We start from the raw sequence: 13,130 nt of genomic DNA on the forward strand, positions 1-13,130 counted from the left end.
GTTTTGTTTGCTGCAGAATTTCAACACAAAACATCTTCACCTACATTTGATTACTTGGATTATTGGATCAAACTCATTTCACTCGTTAAGTCGAAGAATTAAACTCAACTCGACAGACAGGAGAGAGAGGAGAAAGAGGGAAAAGTGTTTATACGAATCTTGTATCTACTTTCTGTTACCTGTCTCTTGAGGGGGAACTTGGAGAGTTTTTGCACGGGCGGGGTCGGCAGCGTCTTCTGCGTGGTCATCCTCATGCGGCAGAGGACGACGATGACCACGGCGAGTATGAAGAGCACGCAGCCAGTCACGTAGATGAGGATGTCGGCGTAGTAGTCTTCCTTTTCCGGGCTCACTGCTTTGAGGAGGAGGAGGAGGAGGAGGAGGATGTCAAAGCACACAGGATGTCACTCACAATGCAAATCAAACATAAAAATTATCAGTTTGATGCATTTTTTTTACTTTTTATTGTCATATATTGTACTTATTAAGAAGAATATTGCTTTGCTCAGTAGCACATTTCACCTTAACATGCTTTGCACCCTGTAAAATATGCATTCAGTGTCTGGGTTGAGACAGCAAAAGTAATCAGGTTGTAGTTATATCCTGCAGCAGGTAATTGCACCTGTGATATGCTTTTCTCTCCGGGGAGGTAATTATTGTGTTGAACACCCAACACAGAAATGTCTTTAAATTGCCTCGCAGCCTTGAGACATTTAAACAGACGATCTGCTCTGATTAAAAAGTGTCTTTCAATGCCGGGTGAATTGCAGGTTTGGTTCGTCCAATTAAAGGGGCGATGACACAATTTTAAAGCACTTAAAACGTGTTAACAAGTAACCGTCTATGATAATACACAATAATTATACAGACGCTTGAGCATGAATGGTAAAGATTGTGCTACTGGGTAAAACACAGAGTGCAAAAAAAAAGTATAGTATCAATCATCTTTTCATGGAGTTTATAACATTTGAAGTGATATATATATGTAGAAGTGGAGGAAATGGACCACATGAGGCCAGACACCCACAGAGAGAAGAAGAATATACCTGGAAGCACCGTCAGCCAAGCAGAGTGGTAAGCATAGCCGATAGAGTTCCCTGCCAGACAAGTGTACTCGCCCGCATCCTCAAAAGACACATTGGTCAAAAAGAGAACCTCTAGCTCCTTATCTGTAGTGTTAATACCGGCCGTCTGTGGAGGATGAGAGAGGGGTAAGATGTAGGAGGGAGGACAGGAAGAGACACAGAGAGTGGGAGAGAGAGAGAGAAAAGAGATATCATGAGCCCAAAGCCTCTTAAGAGGAAACACCATATATATCCTAGAGGAGAAAGAGAGACCCAGTCCAGCAGATGGAAGAGGAGGCAGGACTGAAGATTTGGAGAAGTCAGCAGGGTTATTTTCTTCTGCTGACCGCACCACCACCAACAATACCTGAAAACACCCAAGCAGCACCTTCACCACGCTGAGAGAGAAGCTCGCTGGTTCAACCTGGTTCTTATACAGTCATTTTTTAGTTTTTTGCTTTACTTGACTCAGACATTGCAGTAAGAATATGTTAAAATCTTCTCAATAGGAATTAACTTAACTCCAGATTTTGGGACATTTTATAGAGATGTTGGTGAAATTATTATAACACCTGCAAATCACCTATGTCTATGTCTTCTTTCAAGATACTAAAATTTGATTTGTAATATTACGGCAATGTCAGATTTTTCACATGTCTAAGAAAATCTAAACTTTAATTTTTGACCAGACTAAGAGGGTTTTTCTCTCAGTTGCTATGAGAACATTTATGAGTTTAAATTGAACCAGCGATTTTACCTGCCGGCAGAGCAAAGCTGATCCCTTCACCAGCAGAAATCATGATGGCAACATGAAGCTTTCCTTTGATCCAGATAATTATAATATTTGTATCTCTAAATTCCAAGGATGTTTTATCAAATGACGTGTTAGCTTTTCATTTGACAGTGACCGACCTGCATTGGTCACATGATTAGATTATAAGAAGATTGGGAGTTAAAAGCCTATATATGTTTTTTTTTTAATGGGCTACATAAAACATAAACATTCAATATGATAAAGAATAACTTCAAAAGTAAGCACTGCGGCAATTGCGGCTTTTCCTTTGACTAATGGTAGGTTTGATGACCGGTGGGGGACTCCGTTTCAATCTCAGTGTCTGATGTGGCTCGGTAGGGGGGCGGGGTGAGAGACTCTCGTTCCCCAGGCTTCAGTAATGAACAGTGACATCTAGTCCCCAGTCATGAATCAGAGTCCTGCTGCACGCTTTCATATAAAAGCACATTAATACAGCCGGAGAATGCACTCCCGGGGAAATCAATACCAGCGTGTGTGTGTGTGTGTGCGGGTGGTTTGGGTCAGTGGTGGGAGTGGGAGGGGGGGGGGGGGGGGGTTGGGTGTTTATGTGGGCTTTTTATAAACTGCGTGCACAATTATTAGGCAAGCGAGTATTCTGAATTTCTATGCACATTTTCCAGCCTCAGACAACATAAACTTTAATGCGTATTTGTTTTAGTCAATTTCATGCATGTGTGTAATGAGGGAATGTGTGGCTTTAAAGAGATTAACATGTGCATAATTATTAGGCTTCATTACCTCCGATAAAAATGGGTAAAAAAAAGAGATTTAACTGAGACTGAAAACTCCAAAAAATGGTGAAAATGCCTTTCAGATGGTTGCAACACTCTTTAAATACTTAAATTATTCTGGTATTACCATTGGTTTTGTTGCAAATAGTCAACAGTGCCATAAAAAATGCATGGAGAAAAGGCGCAAATTAACTGCAAACGACTTGAGAAGAATTAAATGTGAAGCTAACAGGCAATGCATTATCCTCCAGTGTCTCCATATTCAATGACTGCAACCTACATGGAGTAGGAAGTACAAAGTGGCAAGTGCTCAGACACATCGCCTGAAGTAAAGAGGGCTTCACCAGTTCACAAGCATCAAGATTTGGCCAAGGTTTTATGGACAGATTAAATAAAAGTGGCTCTTGATGGACCAGATGGATGGGCCCTGAGCTGGATCACTAATGGATACAGGGCACCACTTGGAGTCAAGCACCAGAGAGGTAGAGGAGGATTAAGGATAAAGGATGAGCTAGTTGGATCTTTTTCAGGTTGAAGATGGACTGAAAATCAACTTTGAAACCTACTGCCAGTTCTTGGGAGATACTTTCATTCAAGCAGTGGTACAGAAAGAAGTCCTAAGCATTTAAGAAGGCCATGATCTTTATGCAGGACATCGCTCCTCCATCACATGCATCTAAGTACTCCACTGCTTGGCTAGCCAGCAAAAGGGCTCAAAGATGACCGAATAATGACCTGGCCCCCTTCCTCACCTGACTTAAATCCTATTGAGAATGTTTGAATCCTTCTCAAATGTGAGATTTACTGTGAGAGAAGTCAGTACACCTCTTTGAACAGCATTTTGGAGGCCATAAATGGATGGTAGACTCATGGCAGGTACTGAAATAAAAGGTGGATATAATGATTTCTGAATATCTTTGAAAGGCCAAAAAATATTATTTCATTGTCATTTTATGTTACTAAGTTGTTACATTTACTCTAAGCAAGTGAGTTGAGTTATATCTCCAATTTTGTTGCCTAATAATTGTGCACATATACTCTCCTACTTTCCTTTGGTAAACACTCAGGTATGACACTGACTGAGAGCTTCGTATTTGTTCAACAATACAAATGAATCCTGAGGAACACAATTTACCTGACAATTGTGAACGCAGTAGATTTATGTGTGTGTGTGTGTGTGTGTAAAGGTGGTTTGTGTGTAGGCGAGGGTGAGGCTTCTGAAGTCATCGCATTAATTAAAGATGTGATATTGTGTTTGTTATTGATCGGGAAGGAAGACAAAGTGGCACTGGGCGTTAAAATGGATGATAGCTACTGTAGCTAAAAGACTGCAAGCTTTTAAACTCAGAATGTGTGTGTGTGTGTTTGTGTGTGTGTGTGTGTGTGTGTGTGGTTATCCTATTAGCCAGCTAGCGAGCCAATTAAACCCACAACCAAAACCAAGAGGAGCCCAGCAGAGAGGAGGAGACACAGCGGAGGATTAAATGTGGCTGCTCCGTGCTCAAGGTTTTACCTGGTTTGCGTAACTTAAGCCAGAAAGCGTTTTCCGACTTGCCTACAAAGTTCGAGGCGCGACACCAGTACTTCCCGGCGTCTTTCTCTGTCACGTTGGACAGTTTCAACCTATCGTGGGCCTCAGTGAGCTTACTGACAACGCTCTGCAAAAGGGAACATTGAGAGGCACGGTGAGGCCTTTAATGTGAGATCCTGCAAGAGCACATAAACAGAAACACATATGCAGACCTGTTGAACACACACACACACACACACACACACACACACACACACACACACACACACACACACGGACACACTCAGTTTTGCAAGGACTAAACAAACTTCTTCCTGTTTTCAGTCTTTATGCTAAGCTAATCACCTCTTGGCTATAGCTCCATACTAAACCTAAATATTTGTTCTATACATAAAGTCGTTTACATCTTTGAATCCACTCTCAGAAAGAAACTGAATAAGCTTATTTATACATACATATTGCCTTTTCAGAGACATATAAATGTAGAACTTTGACTTGTAATTGAGTATTTTTAACATACCAGTATTGGTAGTGGCTATTTTTGTAAGTGAAGAAACAGGGCTGCAACTAACGATCATTTTTTTTCAATTAATCATTCAGATCTTTGGATGTCTTGTTTTGTCTGACCAACAGTCCAAAATATTCAGTTCACAATCATTTATGACAAAGAGAAGCATGAAATCATTACATTTGAGAAGTTGGAAACAGCATTTTTGCTTAAAAACTAATTGCTGATTAATTTTCAGACAGACAGACAGACAGACAGACAGACAGACAGACAGACAGACAGACAGACAGACAGACAGACAGACAGACAGACAGACAGACACTGCAAATACATAGTAAACCAGTCTGTCTATTTGTGAGATTTAAGGCATAACAACGTAAAACCTGTAAGATTACAAACACACACACACACACACACACACACACACACACACACACACACACACACACACACACACACACACACATATATACACACACACACCGTACACTGCATAATCATAGTAACACATGCCGTCTTTTGGTAGATTAAAGGCATTACAGTATGTCAATCTCCCCAAAGTGTGTATGCAATGTGCACACACACACACACACACACACACACACACACACACACACACACACACACACACACACACACACACACACACACACACACACACACACACACACACACACAAACACTGCTTATGACAAGCTCTCCAGCAGAGAAACAGCCGATGAATAATTAAACGGGCAAAGCACATAAAGGAGAAAACATATCATGTTTTATGGTTGCTTAATGAACATCCAGGGCTCGGCTCCAGATGCCTCCCCTCTCCTTCCCCCTCGCCAAAGAGTCGCTCATCGTTAACTCTGCTCACTTTTCCAGGCATCAAACGGGCGAATCAGGCATTTGAGAGAAAAAAAAGAAATCTTGCACGACCCCCCCCCCCCCTCCACCTCTCACCCCTCCCACCCATCTTTAGCTGTGTTTAACTCCTACAGTGTATGCCACACATGAGATGTCGCTGAACGTCTGAATGAACTGTGGTGGGGCCAGAGAGAGAGAGAGGGAGAGAGAGAGAGAGAGAGAGAGAGACAGAGAGAGAGAGAGAGAGAGAGAGAGACACACAGAGAGAGAGAGAGAGAGAGAGAGAGAGAGAGAGAGAGAGAGAGAAAGAGGCGCACACAAATCTCAGTAAATACTGTTTCAATTATGTGGTAGTCGAAAATAGAGCGTGGAGCCGCGGTCTGGGCTGACAGGCTTGCTTTCCCCTTCTCTGTCTCTCTCTCTCTCCTCCTCTTTCTCTCTTTTCCTGTCTGTGTCTCCCTCTGTCATCTCTCTATCTTACTCCTGTTTCTCTTACTCTCTTTTCCTCACTACGTATTCCCCTTTCAGACACGTGCTTAAAAATTTTACATGCCCAGTTTTAGGTTTGAATGATTGCCAGAGTCACTTTTCTGTAACAAAAAAAAATCACAACAAGTAAAAGGACTGAGTAACATTGATGTGAAGGCTACAGCGTGCAGAAGGTTAAACAACCCTGTGATGATAATATATGTGTGTCTTGTTCTTCCCCATTAGAGCGGTGTAATAAATTTGTCATTGAATTATCACTTCTACTGTGCAAAAAGCTGCTTGTTTCATTCACGTTAATGAATCATAAAACACTCTGAATGAGCCAATTTCCATTTGAAGAAGAGGCTCTTTTATAGTCTGATCAGTTTATATTTACATATGTGTGTGTGTGTGTGTGTGTGTGTGTGTGTGTGTGTGTGTGTGTAAAACTGAACTATTTCAAGTGTTTCATTACAGCTAATGATAGCACCATTTCCTGCCATTTTTACAATTTCTCAAATTTCAAACCACTATAATCACCACGCCTAAATTTTTGCCTTAAACGCCAACTGCTCATAGTATATAAACCTTCTATTTAATCTAATAACTGAATATCTAATGAATGATGATGATAAACTGATTAGAAAATATATTAAGGGATCCACCAGTGAGAGGCAGAGACAAGGAGCGTCCCTTGAGCTCGTGATAATTAATCAAGGCTTCAACTGCAAAATAATCCATCATTGATGCAGAAGTGAGAGTCTGAGAATACTCTTCTTCTTCTCTTCATATTATTACTTTTCAACTCATCGCTGCCAAATTTCATGGGAGTATTTTGGCTCCTTCGGTAATGGTTTGAATAACGAATTGTTCATCTTTTTTTTTATTGTCATGTATATGTATATATAAACTGAGTCTTGAGGACATGACTGGAGGGGGAAGATATTATATACAATTGCCACTGTGGCAGCTAAACTGAGTCTCTGTGCAGTGACTCAACTTTTCTCTGTGACCAGCGTGACCGCGGATGTTGAACCGGACAGCTCGGTCTGACTGTGTTTTTAATGGTTATGACTGGTTCTTTAAACGTGTAACAGTGTGACAGTCTTTATGATCAGAGCTGATGGGCACATTTAACATTATAGTAAGTTTGGTGGCAGCTGCTGGGTTGATAGTCAACATGACACAGAGCAGATGTGGCCTTGGATTAAAAATAAAACATTTGATTGTATTATCTATGATCTGAAGCATCACAGGTGTTTACATATTGTGGAGTCTAATTTTGCTGTTTCCCCACAAGTGATAATAGAGTATGAATGAAACTGTTTCTATGCTACACTGCAGCCAAATATCTGCAATATGTTCTGCTGCAAAAACGACAGGAAGTTAATTAAGCTGCAGGTATCTGTGATGTAGATATTTAGATATTTAGCTTAATAATCACATCAGCAGTGGTTTTACTATGTGAATATGGTCGTAAGAAATTTGTTTATTGAGATATTTATATAGAAAAAAAGTCGAGGATCATGACAGGTGCAGCTGCCGTTCATATTAAATGAACCGATTCATAAATTTCTGCTTGAATGTTGTTCAAATAAGACGAACTCATCGTTTTTCCAATTAGTTTCCTCAGGCTCTGCGTCTGGATCGAGCCCCAAAGACATTACTTTACCAGATATTTAACAGATGATGAAGCTAGTGATGTTACAGATATCATGTCTGAAAAGTCTATTTTTCTGCTTTTTTCCCCTCCTCTCTTATTTCCACTCCTCTATTTTTATCTCTTTCTCTATCAGTGTCGAACCCTCCCGTCTCCCTCTTTCCTCTCACTCCTCACTTTCTTTTCTTTTCGTGTCAATTTCACCTCATATTTCTTTCTTTGTCTCTCCCCCCGCCATCTTTTACCCACCACTCTGTCACACATTCTCTCTCTCTCTCTCTCTCTCCCTGCTGACTCTGCCCTTCCTTGTGTTCCTCCACTCATTTTTTCCATGGTTTTTTTGGGTGCCTCTTCCCTCTTTCCTCTCTCCTCCTCCTCCTCCTCCTCCACCTCCTCCTCCTCCTCCTCAAACCACGCGACGCAGCACATCTGACGGCAGCGGCGGTTAACAGAGCCCGTCTCTCTCCCTGCGTTGCCGCCACCACAGCAGTTAACTTAGTCTAAACCAGATGTTTGTTTTATTCCCTCGCTCTCTCTAGAGGCAGAAAAAAAAGAAAAGAAAAGGGGGAGGCCAAATGAGAAAGCAAAGGGCCTTCTTGGGTTTTTTCGATGGGAGTCTTCCTCTCTTCACCCCAAATAAAAAAAAACAACAAAAAAACACGCCTCGCAGTGAGTTCAGGGTGTTGTCCTCCATGGTGAGGAATGCTTTTTACTCTATTCTTGAACACCAACACTGCTTGAGGAGGGGATGAGACCTCCAGGAGCAAACCCTCCTAAGACGATCTGACGCCATCCCCACTGTGTTTATTTAACCTTTATTTCACGAGGGAGCGCTTGTGATGGAGATTTGTTGTTTTTTTTTAAAAAGAGCTGCAAGATACATTAAGGCAACCATAACAGCTGCAGACACACAACACGGGACAACACACACTTGTACATCTGAGCAGTTTGAACCACAATCACATCATAATACCAGCGATTTATCCAAACTTTGAGGAATAAAGTCGATGCAAGTCAGTTACACACACACACACACACACACACACACACACACACACACACACACACACACACACACACACACACACACACACACACACACACACACACACACACACACACACACACACACACACACATTATTACGTGTGAAACAGTTTTAACCTTCTTTTGAAATGATGACCTTTAAAAGGTGGATTTACTCTTTTCCCAGAGTGTTATTGTTTTATTTATTTCTGACTTTGTATTTGTTTTCATTCCTTTATCAGCCTTTTCTCCCTGAAAGTCAAACTGAAGCTCCAGATGTCTATTGTTGTCTATTATTTGTGTGGAAAATTTAATAAAAGGAAGAAAAAAAAAGAAGGACACATCAGGTTCGCAGAGATCCTTAATGGAGACCACAAGAGCTGCGGCTGCTCTACTGGGACTGCTTGTGTCTGACTGACTTAGACTCATTCTGATGCTAATTGATGCTCTTACAATCAGTGGTTTATATTATACACTCACTGGATTATATATTAGTTCCCTTTTTGGAAGCTTCTAATGAGGGACAATCACAACACCTCCTTAGAAAAATCATAAATCCACCTTTAATCATACTTAACACAAACTGCCAAACACTGTTCAGGTCAACACTAGAATAAAGTGTAAGCATCATTTCTTTAACTGTCAAAACTGAAGCATTTCATGTGTCACCTATATGAACCCACACTGTAATTCACAGTGACATCGTTAAGTTAATGAGAGATCATTTCTATATGCTGCTGTAGGTAGGAAAGTGCAGGTTAGGCGTTTTTCTTTCTCATAATGAAGGTGTAGCGTTCGAAGAATGAGCTCGTCAATTATATGCCGTAGTGAAAACAGCCTGTGGGCCCCGCCGACCCACCTACTGTAAAAACTCATTAAATAAGACATTTAGGAGAGATTAATTATGAGTGAAATGATCATAGACTGGAATCTACTCCAGGCCGGTGAGACCCCGGACTCATTAGAGATGTTGGGGCTGCAGACCCACCTTCAGGACGTTAACGTAGGGCACGCCGTCGGGGCCGTAGCGGCTGCCGTTGACCTCGATGTGTTTCAGCCACTGGATGTGCGGCTGAGCATCGCTGTAAACCTTGCAGTGGAACTCCACGTTGCTGCCCACCACCACCGTCTGATTGGCCGGCAGCCCCGCCTGGAGGATGGGCCTGTGAGGGGAGCGCTCTGAGAGAGAGAGAGAGAGAGAGAAAGAGAGAAAAAACAGCATTAGCATTAAGTCATTAGCAGAAATCATGATTTACTGCAGAAAATGCTAGAGTAAGGAAGTCTTAAAAAAACCAACGTCTCTCGTGGGTTTTTTTAAACACACTTGTACATGTTAATTTATTCGTTGTTTACACAGAAGCAGAAGTGAAAGTAAATGTTTCCATGATGTTTACCTAGCACATCCAGCTGGTAGGTATGGGTGATGGTGCCGTATTTGTTATGCACCACGCAGGTGTAGTTTCCCCGGTCTGACGGCACGGCGCTCTCCATCACCAGACTCCACTGCTGGTGTCTCAGCTGGTGGGGAAGGAGAGAGAGGAGGGAGGGAAGGAACAGTCACGATATGTCATTATGACTCATCTAAATCGTCAACTGTAGAAACCTCAGGGGGAATTTGGCATCATTTTTGCAGATTTGACAGACAAGCAGCAAAACACTTATTTAGTTTATTCCCATTTGTGATAAAAAGCTTGTATAAATATAGCACAAAATAAGAAATACATTGGTGTAAGAGGTTTACATGTTGTCCATCCTACAATAAAAGTACAAGAACATTTTGGGGGATGCATGAAATAGTGTAGTTACGGTGTGAAGATCAGCATAAATCACAGACTAGGGCAAAAAAAGAGGCATGTGCCCTGCGTACAAACAGATATTCCTCCTATTTTGGTCAAATGTGATGAGTGAGCACTCTGTCCTCTCCAGCATCACATCTATCCCTTCTTTTGATATGTTAGAGTATAAAACATCACAGAGCAGTCAGGCTGGTAAACCAGAGCGTGCTGTGTGCAGCGCATGTTTACTGAGGTGCAAACTATTCAGAACAAACATTTAAAATAGTACCATAACATTTAAAACTCCTTTTATTAATTACATACTGCTTGATGTAGAACAGAAAGGATTAGACTTAAACAATGCTCTGACATGGTGTAAACTTCCTGATGGGAAACAGCACAGGGTGCCCATAGCATCAAAGTAGAACTAGGAGCTGAGTGATGTTGGCTGCAGCCATGGATCATATTTTATAAGAATTTTTTTTTTTACACTTAGCAAAGATGATGTGAAGAAATGCGATGGGACGGCCTTTACTTACTGCAAGATTACTTCACAAATTGCAAAACAATGATGGCAACAGTAAAAACCGGTACGCCACAAAGCCCCAGATGTTTGAGCAATCAGTGAAGCTAATTAAAATAATGATATAAAGAAAATTTCATAAGGGATTATTTTCATCAGGAGAGAGCTCAGTGAAGTCTCTTAAAAGCATTTTTCTTCTCTCTGTCTGCTGCAGTGAAAGCATACAGGCTTTTTTTTTTTTTTTTTTTTTTTGCACCTCTGAAATTGGTTCCACTGTGCCAGTCAAGAGCAATCCATCCCAGGAGAGTCGAAGAGTAAATTTCGCACAGTAATTCAAACCAGGTGTGTCTGGATGGCAGCCGCAGCAGACAGATACTAACTTGACAGATTCAGAAGCGGCTCAGAGGAGGGGTGACAGCGAGTGGCACGGCGAGGCGGGGGAACAGAGAACCTGCTACGCACTGATAGGCAAGAGCCTCCGCGGGCCAACAGGGACGACCTCAGAAGCTTAAGTGGAAACATGCGCCGCAGACGCTGCGCTTACTGCTGCGAGACGAGCACGGAGCGAACTCCTCCGAGAGGGGGTCAGAATTACTAAGGACGGGAGTGAGTGATGTCAACAAGGAGGCTTTTTTTCAGGGTGGAACACTTAACATCACCTGCGTAGGAAAATGTGCCAACCCACAGAGAGCGTTGTGTTTTCACAAACGTTTAACCCCACGCGTCTACGTAGCCGGCCAGCCATTCACAGAACGTATATACTCGTAGGTTGAGGATCACACTCTCACGCACAACCCTCCCCTCCTTCTTCTCTCTCTGTCATACAGTATACACTCCTCGACTCCCTCTCTTTTTGGAGGCGCATGCGGAAAATAATGTAACAGTGTAAATATTATGCCTGTGTGTGCTTTTTTGCAGTTGCGTGGTAACATAGACCAGGCGGCCCGCTTCGACGCTGGCAAATGGTTTTTCAGAGCGGCTGGCTCCACCCCGTCTACCCCTCTCAGAGCCGAGCAGAGTCAAACTGAAGTCAATGGCTGCTCTCATGAACAGATGAGTGACGCCTTGTGCTGCGGTCGCTGGGCCCGAGCTGAGCGAAGAGAAGAGAGACGGGGGAAGAAAAAAAAAAAGAAGAAGTAGAAAAAAAAGACGAAACTATGAGGAGGGAAGCTAAAAGGTGGTAAAATACGAGCTGCAGTTGATGCTCAGTAGAGGCCAAGACCACCAACAGAAACAGAAAGACTGTGATCAGAGCTACAGTATGGTTCTATTTAAGCCTTAATTACCAGAAAATACCTAATCATTCATGACATTTCCACAATAATTTATCACGTGTCATGATGACTAATAGCCAGAGAAAATACATTTATTAAAACTCAGAGTTTGAGTACAGTTTTGAGGAAGTGGTACTTAACTGAAGTACTTTTATTTAAAGTAGGGGCTTTATACTTCTCTTCTACAACATTTTAGAGGCAAGTATTGCATTTTATTCTCCACTGTGTTCATTCAGCCCTGAAATGATTCTTTAAATCACCAAATCATCAGCTTTTAGTCTGTATTTTCAAAAAACAGCTGTATCTCCATGACACAGTAAATTATTGACAATGAATTATTATCTATAGAGAGTCAAGTAATTATCAAACTCCTCTGAAAACAAGTTTTATTTTAATCTCTTTGGTTTTCATTTTGTGTTGTTAAGATTTTCATTATTTCAATAATCTATTGTTTTTATTGTGTTGTAAGTACTTTCACTGTACACATTCAAACCTATTGTACATCTAATACGTGTTTACTTTTACTTTAAAATGTTATAGTCATTTAAAGTGTGGACAGCTACTGCAGTTTTCATGCATAACTTGCATTTCAAACTGAGCAGATTGTTTACGGTAATGGTTACTCCAGAGTTGACTCTACTTTAATTCCCCTCCGCCTTTGCCTTAGCACTTTTAATTATGTCTCCATACATGCCACTTGCTTTTATTACCATGTTACATTGACTAACCCCTGTTGAACCTGCAGCATTAGTCCCCAAATGTGATAATCCCATCCATCCCAATCATGCCAGATTCCAAACAGAATTAAATTATTAAGGAGCTTACGTTAGAGTCATACAAGGCTTTAAAGGTTTTAGGGCTTTGGCCGTGGTGGACCTACAGAAGGGCACAAGCCATGGGAATG

The 13,130-nt window shown here is 41.6% G+C and overlaps 1 protein-coding gene across 3 annotated transcripts in view; it reads right to left on the reverse strand.

The window, feature by feature from the left end:
• fgfr3 (fibroblast growth factor receptor 3) overlaps positions 1 to 13,130 on the reverse strand; it is a 49,888-nt gene that overhangs the window by 15,447 nt on the left and 21,311 nt on the right. For 2 of the 3 annotated variants that reach the window (XM_062439761.1, XM_062439760.1), the window contains exons 4-7: positions 10,049 to 10,172; positions 9,643 to 9,833; positions 1,047 to 1,191; positions 180 to 355 (exon numbers count right to left, since the gene is read on the reverse strand). In XM_062439761.1, coding sequence (XP_062295745.1) covers positions 180 to 355; positions 1,047 to 1,191; positions 9,643 to 9,833; positions 10,049 to 10,172 — 636 coding nt within the window. Of the gene's footprint in view, positions 1 to 179; positions 356 to 622; positions 650 to 1,046; positions 1,192 to 9,642; positions 9,834 to 10,048; positions 10,173 to 13,130 lie in introns of all 3 variants that reach the window. The other variant, XM_062439759.1, reaches the window with a different exon arrangement.

This window comes from Scomber scombrus, chromosome 19, assembly GCF_963691925.1.
Source record: "Scomber scombrus chromosome 19, fScoSco1.1, whole genome shotgun sequence".
In the NCBI taxonomy this organism is placed as follows: domain Eukaryota; kingdom Metazoa; phylum Chordata; class Actinopteri; order Scombriformes; family Scombridae; genus Scomber; species Scomber scombrus.